The sequence below is a fragment of the Mauremys mutica genome, chromosome 12 (assembly GCF_020497125.1).
Source record: "Mauremys mutica isolate MM-2020 ecotype Southern chromosome 12, ASM2049712v1, whole genome shotgun sequence".
Classification (NCBI taxonomy): Eukaryota; Metazoa; Chordata; order Testudines; family Geoemydidae; genus Mauremys; species Mauremys mutica.
In genome coordinates, this window is record NC_059083.1 from 68,229,983 (window position 1) to 68,246,421 (window position 16,439).

The 16,439-nt window shown below is 48.3% G+C and overlaps 1 protein-coding gene across 3 annotated transcripts; it reads left to right on the forward strand.

The window, feature by feature from the left end:
- Positions 1-7,526: 7,526 nt before the first annotated feature.
- On the forward strand, positions 7,527-15,441 carry LOC123345114. Of its 3 annotated transcripts, XM_044981778.1 has the most exons (3): positions 7,527-7,821; positions 10,363-10,429; positions 11,702-15,163. In XM_044981778.1, exons 2-3 carry the CDS (start codon positions 10,422-10,424, stop codon positions 12,678-12,680), a joined length of 987 nt encoding a protein of 328 aa, XP_044837713.1. In that variant the 5' UTR covers positions 7,527-7,821; positions 10,363-10,421; the 3' UTR covers positions 12,681-15,163. The 3 variants fall into 3 exon arrangements, with proteins under 3 accessions (XP_044837713.1, XP_044837714.1, XP_044837715.1); XM_044981779.1 differs by lacking the exon at positions 10,363-10,429 and having other exon boundaries at positions 11,702-15,164; XM_044981780.1 differs by lacking the exons at positions 7,527-7,821; positions 10,363-10,429 and adding an exon at positions 11,480-11,594 and having other exon boundaries at positions 11,702-15,441.
- Positions 15,442-16,439: the final 998 nt, after the last annotated feature.

Below are 16,439 nucleotides of genomic sequence, written 5' to 3' on the forward strand. Positions count from 1 at the left end.
CTGAAATTTGTCTAAGGGCTTGGCTACACTTACAAGTTGCAGCGCTGGTGGAGGCTTTCCAGCGCTGCAACAACACCCCGTCCACACTTGCAGGGCACAACCAGCGCTGCAACTCCCTGGTTGCAGCGCTGGCTGAAAACCCATCCCGGCAGGGGTATAAGGAGTGCAGCGCTGGTGATCCAGCGCTGCCCAGTAGGTGTGGACACTCACCAGCGCTTTACCTGTCCTCCAGGGAATAAGTAGTTATCCCAGAATTCCTGTTCAGCCACTCTGCACATCAGTTTGCACTCTACTGCTCTTGCCTCAGGTGACCCGCCCTGTAAATGCCCCGGGAAATTTAAAAATCTCCTTCCTGTTTGCTGCAGCCAGGTGTGGAGTGCAATCAGTTTTAATCAGTTACAGGTGACCATGCCTCCACGCGGCAAACGAGCCCCAGCATGGAGCACTGGTGAATTGCAGGACCTCATCAGTGTTTGGGGTGAGGCATCTGTTCAGGCACAGCTGCGCTCCGGCCGTAGGAATTACGATATCTTTGAGCAGATATCAAGGGCCATGCTGGATCGGGGCCATGATCGGGACGCAGTACAATGCAGGGTGAAAATTAAAGAGCTGCGGAGTGCCTATTACAAAGCCCGAGAGGGGAATCGACGATCCGGAGCTGCTCCCACGACCTGCCGTTTTTACAGGGAGATGGATGAGATACTTGGGGGTGACCCCACTGCCAATCCCAGGATAACGATGGACACTTCTGAGCAGGCTGGGGGACAGGAGGAGGAGGCGGAGGAGGCGGCGGAGGCGGAGGCGTGGGGGGGGAGGAAACCGCGAGTGAAGCTCCTGGCATGGGGGAAGAAACCGCAGATTCCCTGGAGGCATGCAGCCAGGAGCTCTTCTCAAGCCAGGAGGAAAGCACCCAATCGCAGCAGCCAGCAGTTGCAGAAGGACAAGCAGAGGAGCGTGTTACCGGTAAGCGGCTTTTATTTTCTGGGTGAAATGTTTCTGGAGAGGAGGGGGGGTTATGGATGCATGCATGCCAGCCTCTAGATGTGGAATAGCCCGTTGATGTGGTCTATCACGTCGCGGTAATCTGCCTCAGTTATCTCAGCAAAAGCTTCATCCAGAGCGTGGGCAATATGCCTGCGCAGGTTTATAGGCAGAGCCACTGTGTCCCTTGTCCCAGTGACGGTGACGCGTCCGCACCACTCTTCTGCCAGTGGTGGGGGGACCATTTCTGAACACAGGCAAGCCGCATAGGGTCCCGGGCGGAATCCACATTGCTCTAAAAGAGCCCCCCGCTGTTCCCTAGTGACTCGCAGTAGGGAAACATCTTCCAGGATTAAGTCCTGTGAAAAATGTTGGGAGACTCTTTAGTGAAGAGATAGGGAGATAAGATCACCCCTGCATCTGCATCTTCATTTCACTCAACCCCTCTAGCACTCCAGATTACCCGAAGCAACCAGCTCCCCTCTTACACCCAAGCCCCACTTCTCCCCATATAAGCACTGCTCACTCACCATGTCGTGGCTTCTGTAGTGTTATGCGTGTGGGTAAAAGAATGCTTAAATAAGAACTCACTCCCTCGGTGTAACAATTCATGTCTGGAGATAGTGGATACAATGCTGCCCGTGTTAAATGTTGTCATTTCTGTTTCTACAGTGACCTTGACTACTGGACTGCCCAGATGTTCAACATCACAGAGGCTTCAAAATTTGAGAAAAAATCCCCGAAAGAGCAAAGAAGACATGCTGAAAACTGTTCTTAATCAGTCTGCTCGAGAGAGTAAGGACTTGAAGGATTGGCGAGAGAAAGAAAGCAGGACACGCAAGAGAAATGCAGTGGCCAAGAGGAAAACCACGGAGCGGCTGCTAAGCATCCTGGAGCGCCAAGCGGAGTCTATAGAGTCACTCGTTGCCATGCAAGCAGAGCACTACCGTGCTACTCCCCCACCCGCCCCGTCCTTTGTGCCTTGTGCCCCAATGTCAGCTCAAACCACCTTTCCCCAGCATCCAGGTTCTTACCACCACCAGCTGCCTCCAACACCTGTATGTTCCCCAACCAGCCCTGATACCTACCACCACCCTTACCCTCTGCATTCAACCCCCATCACCATGCAGTATATGAACCCTGAAGTGCAGGATTCATTAAACAGCAATCCAGACAGGGCATATGCAAACTTGTGACTGTACAGTTCACCAACCCACACCCCTGCCCTCTTGTGTTCATGAAATGTTGTGTGTCTGTCTGTCTGTCAAGGAAGTTTTTTTCTTTTCAATAAAACAATTCTTGGCTTTGAAAACAGTCTTTATTATAGCAGATAGTGAAAGATACCTTAGCCCAGTAAAGAAAGAGGCACTACAAATCATATTATTATTATGGATAATAGAATAACAGTGTAAGCAGTGCAATTCACTCCCATGCAAGGCAGCAAACATTATTGTTGGCTTTCAGCCTCAAATTCTTCCCTCAAGGCATCCCTAATCCTTGTAGCCCTGTGCTGGGCCTCTCTATTAGCCCTGCTCTCTGGCTGTGCATATTCAGCCTCCAGGACTTGAACCTCGGTGGTCCATGCCTCACTGAATGTTTCACCCTTCCCTTCACAAATATTATGGAGGGTACAGCAAGCGCATATAACCGCGGGGATGCTGCTTTCCCCCAAGTCTAGCTTCCCATACAAGCAACGCCAGCGGGCTTTTAAACGCCCAAAAGCACACTCCACAGTCATTCTGCACCGGCTCAGCCTGTAGTTGAACCGGTCCTTGCTCCTGTCAAGCTTCCCTGTATAGGGTTTCATGAGCCAAGGCAGTAACGGGTACGCGGGGTCTCCAAGGATCACAGTGGGCATTTCGACATCCCCTACTGTGATCTTCCTGTCTGGGAAAAAAGTCCCTGCCTGCATCTTCCTGAACAGGCCACTGTTCCGAAAGATGCGTGCATCATGCACCTTTCCAGGCCAGCCTGTGTAAATGTCAATGAAACGCCCGCGGTGATCCACAAGCGCCTGGAGAACCATAGAGAAATACCCCTTACGATTAACGTACTCTGATGCCAGGTGGGGGGGGGCCAGAATAGGAATATGCGTCCCATCTATCGCCCCTCCACAGTTAGGGAAACCCATGTGTGCAAAGCCATCCACAATGTCCTGCACGCTCCCCAGAGTCACGGTCTTTCTTAGCAGGATGCGATTAATTGCCTTGCAAACTTGCATCAAAACGATTCCCACGGTCGACTTTCCCACACCAAACTGGTTCCCGACCGACCGGTAGCTGTCTGGAGTTGCCAGCTTCCAGATTGCAATAGCCACTCGCTTTTCCACCGTCAGGGCAGCTCTCAATCTTGTGTCCTTGCGCCGCAGAGTGGGGGCGAGCTCAGCACACAGTCCCATGAAAGTGGCTTTTCTCATACGAAAGTTCTGCAGCCACTGCTCGTCATCCCAGACTTCCATGACGATGTGATCCCACCACTCAGTGCTTGTTTCCCGAGCCCAAAAGCGGCGTTCAACGGTGCTGAGCATTTCCGTAAATGCCGCAAGCACTTTAGTGTCACACGCGGCAGGCAAATCCATATTGATATCATCGTCGGACTCCTCACTGTCACTTTGGAGCTGAAGGAATAGCTGGACTGCCAAACGTGTTGTGCTGGTGACACTCATCAGCAGAGTCCTCAGCAGATCGGGCTCCATTTGCCACAGAAATCGCGATTCACACAGAGAGTAACAGAAAGACACTCACAATGGCGCCAAACGCTGCTGGAAAGAGTGAATGCTGGGATGTGAAGCGATGCACCACGGGGCGCTGGCAAACAGGAAGCGGAATGACCCGCACACTTCCTTCCCCTTCCCACAATACTCAGCGCCAAAACGGCGCCAAAACGGGACGAGGTGCTCTGTGGGATAGCTGCCCACAATGCACCTCTCAATACAGCGCTGGAAAGTGCTGCAAGTGTGGCCACACTGCAGCGCTGGTAGCTGTCAGTGTGGCCACACTCCAGCGCTGGCCCTTCCACAGCTGCATGACCAGCGCTGTAACTCCCAGCGCTGCAACTTGTAAGTGTAGCCAAGCCCTGAGGGTCCTCAGAGGTATTTAAAAATACAGTCCACAATACACTCCAACCCTTTGGAGAATCTAGCCTGGGTAACTAAGGCCTGGTCTATACTAGGAAATTAGGTCACTACAACTATGTTGCTCAGGGGTGTGAAAAATCCACTCCCTTGAGTGATGCAGTTAAAGTGATCTAACCCACGGTGTAGACTGTGCTAGGTCGATGGGAGAATTCTAGCTACCGCCTCTCAGGGAGATGGATTACCTGCGCTGACAGGAGAACCCCTCCTGTTGGGGTAAGTAGCATCTTCACTAAGCACTATGCAGCTGCTGCACCACTGCAGCGTTGTAAGTGTAGACAAACCAAAGTATAGATTGATGCACAGATTTAAAGGACCTCACACTAAAGAACAGCTGATCAAAGTCTGTCCCTAGGCCTTGTTAAGGACAAGAGGGCTGCAAAATCGCACTTGAGAATTATCTGCTTCAGAAATGCTCATGGAAGCTAGAGTACATGGTTTGATTGTGTGTGAAGAAAGAAAGAAAGAAAAATTGGAGATATACCAATCTCCTAGAACTGGAAGCAACCTTGAAAGGTCATCAAGTCCAGCCCCCTGCCTTCACTAGCAGGACCAAGTACTGATTTTTGCCCCAGATTCCTAAGTGGCCCCCTCAAGGATTGAACTCACAACCCTGGGTTTAGCAGGCCAATGCTCAAACCACTGAGCTATCCCTCCCCCCCACCAAAAAAAAAAAAAAAAAAAAAAAAAAGGTAATAATTGGAGATATACCAATCTCCTAGAACTGGAAGGGACCTCAAAAGATCATTGAGTCCAGCCCCCTGCCTTCAGTAGCAGGACCAATTTTTGCCCCAGATCCCTAAGTGGCCTCCTCAAGGATTGAACTCACAACCCTGAGTTTAGCAGGCCAATGCTCAAACCACTGAGCTATACATACAGTAATTATACATCCCACTACTCAGCTCTCTCCTTCACCGCAAAACAAATCCCCACATCTGGGGAAGTGATTTTCCACTAGGTCCCAACTCTGACCTTGTGCAAACTGTTGCCCAGCAGAAGGCATCGTTATTAAATAGAGGGGAAGTGGGTTATACAGACAACAGTGCATGCCCTGAGCAGTAGAAACAATCAACCGGTGCCTTTAATATTTCCTTTAAACCTGATTTTTCAGGTAGTCTATGGATGCCATTACACTTAGCACATATGTACCACAGTACAGATTCAATGTCCTGTCACTAAACCAACTTACCATACCCCTCTTTTTAACACTCACCTTTTCATTGCCTGGGCTTAGTTAGGGCTCTTTTCATTCTCCCCTCCTTTTAACACTCACATCCCCTCTAACCCCCTCCCATTTATCTCGTTTTTCAGGTTCTGATGTTTATGGCCTAATTCAAATCTTCAACCTGCAAGTGAACAGGAGTTTTGACCACTGCTCTTAGTGGCAGGAGGATTGGGCCCTAAATCCATAGATGGGGATAGATGTTAGTATTCTGGTCTGAGTGCTTATTGTAAAGTGTAGATCACATCTACGCAAACGGTAAATCATTTCTGTGCAATAGAGATAATAGGGTTTGTGCATTATTGCTAAGTTGGATAGTGTTTGGAAGGCAAATAAAATCCAACACATACTACAGATGCCCCAATGCTATGACACTTGGATCTAGATGGAGATTAAGAACACTTCGAAGTTCAGGGGCACTTGGACCCAGGATTTCAGTTTGGCTCATTATAAAGACAGGGATTGTTTCCAGAATTTGGATTCCAGTTCTGAGTTTGAACAATCTCACAGTTCAAGACTATTCAGACGCAGGGTTTCAATTCAGGCGCGTCTCTAACACATAACTAAGAGAAACAAACACATCATTGGCTACATCAAGCTACTCCCTAAGAATCTGAGTTGCTTTCATTAGCCACCTGGACCATCCACTTGACTGTGATACACTTGTGCAATAACCTGCCCATCAGTTGTTCACTTCATCTAACTACACAAACATGCTCTAATCAATTACAGGACTACAAAACAGTTCCAATTTTCCCATCTGCACTGGAAGAAAGGGGAAATGTCCATCTCATCTGAGAAAGAAGAACCCAGATGTTATTAAGAAATATGGCAGTAACTCCAAGACAGAGAGAAGAGCAGACACATCACACTCTTACAATATTTCTGAGACAGGCAAAGTGTTACAGATAAGTCTAATTTTTCCTCCACATGCCACTTTGGACCTGTTTCACCCTAACCAGCCCATAGCACCGTGCAGCCATTCATCTTAAATTGAAACACTTGAAAATTATACATTAGTAGTTTATGTTTTCATTTACCCGGAAGAGTTGAGCAAGCTTCTTGTTTATCGCTATCTATACAGTCAATTTCCCGACTCACCCATCTTGTCCTTCCTGATCCCAGTTAAGAGCTCGCAGCTGACAAGCCACATTCAAACAGATGGCAAGGCTTTAAGCCCCCTACTTCTTGCCTGAACCCTGCCGTAGTCCTTGCAAGCCTGCCCAGCTGTGAAGTCTAATACAGAGCTTGGCTGAGCTACACCTGGGCAATGAGCGATTGTGGGCATATGGAGGGAAGCTGGCATCAATAATTCAAGCTTCCTCATGGCACCCTTGAACTTTTCAACCAACAGTGGCACCAGCTGGTTACCAGGGGCTTGGGAAAGAGGAGCTGAGGGACTTCACTTGAGTCAAAGCCAGCATCAGACCCGGTGTAGCAGGTGCAGCTCCAGAGTCTGAAAGAGCAGGTCAGCTCAGAGTCGCAGCTGCTACAAGCTCAGAGGCTACCAGGCTGAGCAATGTTGATGCCATCCCATGCATTGCTCTACCTAGTGAAGGGGATGGAGTGCCCTGGTCTCTGACCTCTGTGCCATTAGAATTCAGTTCCAGCTCAGCACCCAGGTGGACATGGAGTTGGGTGGCCTCTGCCCCATTCTCTTTCCCCACATCTGGCTGAGGCTTAGCTGCAATCCTTGCTGAGGAGGAGGACAGCAGTGCAGTCAGGTTTCTGACCAGGACAGAAGTGAGATACAGCAGTAGTGATGTACCAGAGAGGCTTGCACCACAACACACATGCTTGCGACACATACAGAAGCACCAAATCCTCCCAAGAGGAGAATTTCACTGCTGATCAAGGATCCCTCCCAGTAGAGGGAGCCTTCAAGTGAGTAAATGCCCTTTCCATTCCCAAACACTCAGTGTAATGTAATGAGCTTTGCCTTCCCAGATTTCCAAGGGGTGATTTTTTTTTTTTTTTTTTGCATTGGGATGGTGCGGCCTAGACACATGCCATTCCTCTCTGTACATCAAGTACCAGTCAGATTGCAAACTAGCAGCTGTGCTCTTTCTGGTTAGCATGGCCAGAGCACAGAGCTTCTCTAAGGACAACACTGGCCTGGCCCTTTAAGGCAAAGTCTCAGGCCCCAGCCCTGTCCAGAAGCCTCCCTCCTGATTAGACAAGATAGCTTAGGTGGGGCCGACAGGCAAGGGAATAAGTGGCTTTAACCCCAAACGTGATTAGCACTGTTAAGATAAAATGTTGGATGCTTAACCACAGCTATTTGTGTTTTGGGTGGGGCCTGTTTTCCTATCTCCTGCCAAGAGAAGCCCCTTGCTTGCTGCCATACACTGTGGTCTCTGCTGTGTACGAGAAAAAACTGGATGGGGAGCTGGACAGCTTAAAAAACATACTTTTCCTAACTCCTTCTGCCACTGGATGTTACTCTCCTCATTAGCTCACAAAGAAAGGGGCTGTAGAACAACAGGTTAGTTAACTATTTCATGACCTTGTTTAATTCATTTGTTATTTATAACTAATTTCCTCCTCCTCCCCACCCTGGCCATGTATTGTTTTTTAAAAGTACAGGATGATCAGAGTCATCTGGAGCATGGATCCTTCATTAGCTCTGCAAAACAGCCTGGGCTGCTTCTCTAAGGTTTAAAATCCTGATGTGGAATAACAGCTTCCTTTGGAAATCCAGCTGTTTAGGCTTTTTCTAATAATGGAAGCAGCTTCCATATGCCCTTTGTCAGTAACAGCTGGAGCCTAATGCCTGCCTTTGAAACTTTCCAGGGCAGTCAGACTATGTGATTAGCTTTTGCATGAGGAACTGGGCTGTGAATGGGCTTTGCTTAGAAAGTTATTCTCTTATCAAAGGCTTTGCTGTGTCCAGAGCAATTTAAATTTAGTCAGTGGATTTGTTGCTCAAGTTTAACCCTTACATGGTGTCCCCCCACGCCCCATGTTCCTGACACTGTAGTGTTGTCTGTTCAGAAATAAAAAGGGGGTGTGTGCATGTCTGACCAACAGCCCCATGAGTGCTGAAGGAGGGCCTACCCAAACCAGGCAAAACCACCCCCCTGAGCAGCTAGATAGGCACCAGATCACTAAGTTCAGGTCTTAGCTCTACCACTGATTTACTGTGTGTTCTTGGGCAAGTCACTTCACCTCACTGAGGTTCTGTTTCCTGACTTCTACAGTGAGGATGAGCACACCAGCCACCTCTGTCAAGCACTAATAAGGTTATTAGCCAGGAACCTAGTCAAATGGCCCCGCTTAGATCAGAACTTCACCCAGGGCTCTGTAACTCACCTTAGCTGCTCAGGGACTCATTCCTATTAAGGCATTTTAACAGTGCTGCTCAGAGCCTTGGCCAGCTGCTTGATCAGCTTTGGAGCCTGCTACTGGGATTTACACTCCTCAGCACCATTGTCCCCACACAGAACCTTCGGCTCCCAGAGCTGTGAATGACACACAGCTGTCAAGTGCAGGCAGTTTTTAAAACATTTTACCCTGGTCTTATTCTCTGTTTTTGTTTTTTCCCCCGGACTGGCAGAAGTGCCACCAAACCCAGCTAGTGGGTTGTAAGTGTGAAGAACAAGGAGGAAAAACAGGGAGCTTGGTTCTGGTGTATAGCCAGCTGTGCTCAGTGCAGGCCCTGCTGGGGAAGGGCAGAGAGAGCTTCATGCCACTTTTAGAAGCTCCTCAATTTTGGGGCCAGTTTGGCCTCTGTGTATGATAGAGCAGCCTCAGGGCTATTCTGATTTAGGGCCAGCAGCCTATGGCCCCAAGGGGACATTCCAGCAGCCAGGAATGGCCAAAGCATAGAGACACTCCAACCACAGGCAGACCTTTCCCACCCAATGCCTGTACGGGCTGTGTATTTGGGAGATGGGGAGTAGATTCCCTTTGCCAGCTGTACACCACCCAGGGATTCCTATACCAAGGAAGTCAGATCTGGCTTTACAGACCCTTTGCACTGGGGGGATGGCAGGAAGAGCCATATCAGAATGGAGACTCTGTGGCTCCATAAAGCCTAGGGAGCAGTGGGAGACACCTGCAGCAGGTAGAAGGTGGAGAGGAAATATTTTAAAAGGAAGCCACATTCTGCAGGAAAATTCCAGATTCCCTACTTTCATTAGCACATGGCCTTCCAGCCCATTGGACACTGTGCTCCAAGCTGATAAGGCCTCTCTCCCTTTCCCCTCCTCACTGCCTTTTTAAGGTATCCAAGCTCCTCATCCCCAGAGGAAACCTGAGGAGGTCAGATAAAGTATTCATGACTGCAAGAGGAATTAAGCAACACACCTTTGAAAACAGACCCCCTTTAATATTTCAGGAGCGCTTTGTTGCCTAATTGTCTGCAGCTCAATGGGGCTGGGGTGATCCTGTTGCAGTGGAACTTTGGAAGCTGGCCCCCCATTGCTCCTGCCCAGAGGTTGACCAGAGGGGCGGGCGGCTGGGCTGAACATTGCATGGAGTTTTTGGAGGAAGATTGTGTTACATTGAACTGCAGGGCTGTGCTTTGCTTTATTAGGGTCTTAGCTGAAAGACTCTCAAGTCCCCTGTGGACTACACTAGGGCCCAACTCAGACTCTCCTGCTACTAATCCCCAGAGCTCCCTGTCTGACCCTGGAAAGGGAGCAGTTTCTGTTCTCCTTTGATCATAAAAGCTCACATTTGGAGAGTTCTCTCCGTAATTGGGAACAATGGACTATGGGAGGATCAAAATCTTGTTAGTCAATAGAAATATTCCCATCAACTTTACGATCAGCCTGTGCATTCAAGAGTTACTTAACTGCCTGGGATACAGACCTAGTATGTGCCTGTATACCCAGCCTGTTCTCCCATGAGTAGTAGCCCCTCTAATCCATAGGGAGGCAGCAAAGTCCTCTATGAATAAGAGGATCAAAATGTTCAGTTAAATTCCGTAAAATAAGATGAGCAGGGCACCTGAAAATTCCCAGGGGAGGTTAATGGGCTTGGGGACATAAGGAACTGAAGTCCTTCTTGTCTAATTTTTCAGTTAAATGAAGAATACATCATAAGACCCGTTTTATCAAGAAATTGCTGTCTATCCACAGCATGCCCAGGTAGGATAATACTCGGCATTTAGTATATTGCAGACTTTTCCCCAAGGCCCATAGTGTGCTGTGTGAATGCTAATTGATCCCACACTACTGTGAGCAAGGTAGTGTCCACATTTTCCAGAAGGAGAAATTGAGACACAGAGTATGACTGACTCAGTGGTAGAGCTGAGAATAGAATGCAGCAGCCCCTGCTCCGAGCACTAGATCATGCTGCTTCCCTTGAAGCCTGTGTGTCTGCACATTTGAGGTGCACGGCTGTGAGAGACCTTCTCACTGCAGTGATATAGGCTGGGAGTTTAATTGTTCATTTCCCATTGAAATTCAATGGGAATTGGGTCTCCAAACTCCTCATGGCTCCTTTGAAAGGCCCAGCCAGGAGTTTTATCCTTCAATGAAGAGAGGATAAAACTCTCTTCATTGAAGGATAAATAACTGGTAGAAGTTGCCTCTTCAAATATAACAGGAGTACTTGTGGCACCTTAGAGACTAACAAATTTATTTCAGCATGAGCTTTCGTGAGCTACAGCTCACTTCTTTGGATGCAATCTATTTCCCTATGTTGTTAAGTTCTCCTCACACCTTCTATGGGTTATCTTAATTATCACTTCAAAAGTTTTTTTTTCTCCTGCTGATGATAGCTCATCTCAATTGATTAGACTCTTCTTGTTGGTATGCGTACTTCCACCTTTTCATGTTCTCTGTATGTATAAATATCTCCTGTCTGTATGTTCCATTCTATGCATCCGAAGAAGTGAGCTGTAGCTCACGAAAGCTCATGCTGAAATAAATTTGTTAGTCTCTAAAGTGCCACAAGGACTCCTGTTCTTTTTGCGGATACAGACTAACACGGCTGCTACTCTGAAACTCTTCAAATATAGTGCAGCTAGCTCAGAGAGCTTATGGTTGGAGAATTCACAGCTGTGACATTGGCTAGTGACTATTTCTATGTAAATAGCAGCCTGTGCTATTCAGTCAGGCAGAATTACTCTAGCAGGGCACATGGAGCAGCCATTGGAGGTAACAATGACATCACAGTGCTTATGACATTGGAGGGGCCAGCACCTCTGCTTGATCCAGCTACAGATGCCAGGGCCTGGGCCAAGAGCTGCCTACTGAAGCATTTGTTCTAGAACCTGCAGTCTCCTGGCAACAGCCCAGCTATTCCTGGGTAGTGACCAGAGAGCAGGGGGAGGAGGTTCCAAAGGGATTGCCCAAAACTCTCACCCCTCCTTCTCAGAGTGACTAACTGCTCTTTTCTCACCCTTTACCTCTCAGAGACCCCACTGCCCCGGGCACAACCGCCATGCAGCTTGAGAAAGTTGGGTGCTGGAAGAGTGGGCTAGACGGGCCCAGGTCCTGCAGGGAGAAGTTCCTACAAGCTTGGAATGAAAAGTTGAAACTCCAGCCTTGCCCTATCTCCCCACAAGTGCCAAACTGCCGATCCCCCGGCAGCATTCCAACCCAGGGGCAGTGGCCTGGGGCTGAGCCTGTACCTTTCTCTCTCAGGGGGGCTCTGCTGCATCCCAGCTGCCACCCTGGTGACAGTGCCCTTTACTTCCTGGCAGTGGTGACTGCACTGGACCACTCAGGCTCCACCCCTGTGTCTTTTGTGGCCCCTGGGGGCTGCTCCGGGCACACACCCAGAACTCCAGCTGGAATACGACCCTGTGACAAAGATCCAGGTCCTTTCTACAAGGAGCTGGCAAGACTCCCCTTGGCCTGGGAAGGGGACTCTGAGGAGGAACTCCTCCAGATCTGTGCTTCAGACTTGCTGCTGGGCTCCTCTCTGAGGAAGAGGCCGCGGCTGTTACCCCCCAACAGGAAGATGCACGTAGAGGTATGGAAAAGAAAACCAGCATCCCATCCCCTGGAGGAGGGTGCAAGAAGCCCGGTCCCTCTGGAGTACAGTCACCTGGTAGATGCCATGGCAATGACGGAGCCCGCCGACATTTCTGAGGTGGAATCTTTCTACCGGCAATTCACCCCCTGGCCAAGGAGACGAGGCTCTTACAGGAGCACTAAGGCTGTCCACGCGCAGACAGAGAGTGCGTCGCCTGTCAGGGAAGCAGACGAGGCTGCCCACCAGCAGCATAGCCTCTGGGGATCAGCAGGCAGTGGCTTTGAGCAGCACCCCAAGAGCAATTGCAAGAGGGCCATGGCCTCCATTTCCACCCTCATCCTGGCTGCCAAGCGGCCCAGAGACACTGCTTGGAATGAGCACCTCCCATTCAAGAAACGGTACATCCAGTACTGACTCCAGCCGACAAACGGGGCTCTTGTTCACTAGGACCGGCTGGCATGCTCCTACGACTTCAGTGTAATGAGGAGTTCTCTCCCAGCCAGAGCCAAGTGACCCTTAGAGCAGCATTCCCTGCAGCAGCACCCAACTCAGGGGCTCCTGCTAAGCTGCCCTTTACCTCCATTTTAAATAGACAATTGTGTTTTTAAAATAAATCCCTTTTTTAGATGTCACCTGGTGTTTGTTCACTGCAGATCATGGGTTGAGGAAGAGGTGCTTGGGAGCTCCTTCAAGGGAAGGTTGTGTCATTTACTATGTTTGCACACTGCCTAGCCTCTAGGTGCTATTAGATTATTAATGTTAATTAATCGGGCACCCCCTGGCCACTTCTCAAAGAGGGGATGCTTCGAGCAGGAGAGAGGTGAAGGCTCTCAGGAGTGTTGTCTCCTTACTGAAAGGCTGCAAACCAATTAATGCTTTGTACGCTAAGGGCATGCACAGAGACTATTCTGGAGCCCCTGTGACCTTGTGTTCTGCTAAGATCAAAGATCCTAGGCAATTTAAAAGTTGCTAATAACTCCTGCTGCTCCAAGTAAACAATGCTCGAGGGCTCTTAAAGAAGGGGGACTACCTCTCCTGAACTGCTTTGATCTCTCAGTTCTTGCAATCTCACATTTAATAAAAAGTGAAGGATTTTGATAAGTCCCTCAGGGTCTCCTGCTTCAATATTCAAGTTAAACATGTATAGTAGCATAAACTAACTCCCCTAATACTCAATGGGCAGATTCTTCTTTGCTTTATTAACAGACTAATCTATTCTCTCCCTATGCAGGGGAGATGCCCTGACATGAGATGACTACCTCCACCTAACCCTTTTAAAAAAGGGACTAGTTCACAAAATTGGGTGCCTCTGCTTAAACAGCCTATCTACTAATGGAAAAAGGCCTTTTCTGTGACCAGCTGGCCAGAGACTAGTGCACCAGCAAGTGAGCTAACCAAGGGCTCTTAGCTATAGGGATGATTTTTTATTAGCAAGTGAGCCTTCAGGAACAGGAAGGAGCTGTGGTTGCATCTGCCCACAACCAGATGTGACCGCATCACCAACACAGCTACCAACATGAATAGGAGCTCACAGCATGGGTGGTTGGTGGAGTGATTTAAGAATCCCCACATAATGTGACTTTGATATTAGCTCAGCCATGTCAATAACCCCTCAGAGGCCGGATGTTGAGTATGCTGGCTCATAGGCCAGATCAGAGCTATTGGAAAAAACAGGCACTGCTCTTGTCCACTAATAATTGTTTTCTATGAAAGAGAGAGCTTAATTCCAGCAGGGTTTAACAAAACTATACAAACAGCTGCCTGAACAAGGCCCGAGAAACTGAAGGGGTGGCACAGAAGTGGAACCATATCATTAAACACAGTGTTCAGATGAACTAGGACTGAACGGGTCAAACAAACCCAAGCTGTGACTCTCTGGGAGCATAAAGCTTTAGGAAGAAGACTGTATTATTTTCCTTTGAACATTGTATTCCACCAATCTCACCCCAGTCTAGCAAGCTTTCTGGGGTGTCAGTCTAGTGGTGAATTAGGGTTTGGGGAGTTAGTTCCCCCATTCTTGCCCCCCTTCTCAGTATAGCCACCCCACAAGCATTTAAAAAAAATAAAATGCATGAATCAGCCCCTCCCCCCCAAAAAAATGTATAAAAGATTTTAAATAGTAAGTTACGGGTTTCTCTCTACCTTCTGATTGCTGAGCCATTAGGGCATACTTCATGTTTTCACAAGCATGAAGGCAAGAAACTGGCTGTATTTTATTTTTAAAGTGAAAACTGATACTCTCACCTAATCACAGGCCTCGAGGAACAAATATTTTAAGAGGGAACCTCCCCAAAAAAACCACCACCACCCAAAAAAAGTAAATCACAAGTCACAATAAGAGTTGACAATACTGCTGTTGTTCAAAATTGTGAGCAGCTTAGATGGGTGGAAGATGTGTGTGTTTGGGGAAGAATCCTAATCAGTTTGCTTGGAAGGCACTTCTGCACAAAAGTGTAGTATCTAGAGACAGAGGCAAGGTACCCCATACTCAAGGAGGGGAGGGAAGGTGATCAGATGAGGATACCCCTCATCTGCAGGTCTAGAGGAAAGTTTTATTCCACATCCCCTGGGTGACAAAGAAGAGTACAGAGCTTTCATTGGCACAGACAGGTTGTTTGGCCATTTTAGGCAGATCAACTTTGAAGTTAAGAGGAAAGGAAAATAACTTCTGCTCACATCTGCACTAGGAGCTATGCTATACCACCAGACACCACTTGCACTGACAAACTAGAGTGACAAAAGCACAGCTTTATCTAAACCCCCACCCCACCAAAATCTATACCGGCAAATGTACAGTTGTTCGTATATCTACATCTGCACGATCAGGGAATTACAGCTCTGCCAGCAAGTCTGTTGTGTAGACAGGGCCTCTACTATTCCTGCCACTACACACTCCCTTCTTAAAGGGGAAGAGCTAGCTCCTGCAATGAGCTTTACTCTTTTGTGGGAAACAGGGAGAAGGACTTGACATAGATGCTCCCTCCTCTTCATGTGTTTTGGCCTTAAAGAAACCCTTAGTGCTGATGAAAGATGGAAGAATCAACACATGACCCACTGGTTTGAAGTATTTAAATACCTTCTCAGCAGCTCTGCTTTTGAGTACGGCCCCTCTGACTGCAGGAGATTCCTCAACTGTTCTGAGCAAGGAGTTTCTCAGCTAGTGGCTTTTTTATGAAGGCCTCCCTTCACCGATGTACCTTGTGCCCCCAACAACACTTGGTGTGTGTCACCTTCACCTAGCAGGCTCTCTGGCTTCCAGGGTCCTGGATAAGGACAGTTACTGCATAAGCACCCTGCCCTGTCACTCCCAAATGAACTGCAGCTAATAATAATCTAGCTAGGCAGAACCAAGCAATGCTGTTTGCTTCACAACCCTCCCCAATTAAAGCAGTAGCTTCCTGAACCCCAGTTGATACCTTCTGCATTGCCTTCAGGTACTACAGAGCTGGAAGAAGAGTCTCAGGCTTGACTCCCTGCTAGCAATTGGCACTTCTTGAGGGCATATGATAAGCACCTCCACCTGCTTAATTCCCACTGAAGTTGATGGGGAGTTCTGCATATAGAAGAACTTCAGCCCCAAGCTGGCATACAAGTTCAAAGTTAATTGCACAAGGTGCTGGTTTCCCCCCCCCCAATATAATCTCCCAGTAGTTTGGAGAACTCCAGGTTATGGATGTTTGTTAAAGCTAGTCAGAAAGTGATGAGGTTTTCCCCTAGGAAACATTATGGCCCCACCCAAAATTGCTTTTCCAACAAAAAACAACATCTGAGGAAGTGACAATTTACATGAGTTTCCAAGGTCAGAAATCCTATTGTCAGTTAGTAGCAGTGGATAGAACGTTTCCAGCCAGCTGGGGTTTTGATACTCTGATCTAGTCCTTCCCTCTCATGTACTATAGCCATGCTTAAACATAACTTAGGAGACTTTCAAGTCTCCCCTCTCAGTACCTGAACTGAATCTATCTACACCAGTGCTTTTTGCTCCAGCTATACTGACAGGTGACATCTGTCCCAGCGTGGAGCTCATGGTTCATCAGCCACTTTACAGGGGGAGTCTTCCAATTCTGGAAAAACAGAGAGAAAAGCACTGAGCTACCACCACCTTCAGCGGAGCGACCAACAAGCAGGACAGAGGTAGTATGGCAAGGGCTATGCTCCACAGACCCGTACCCA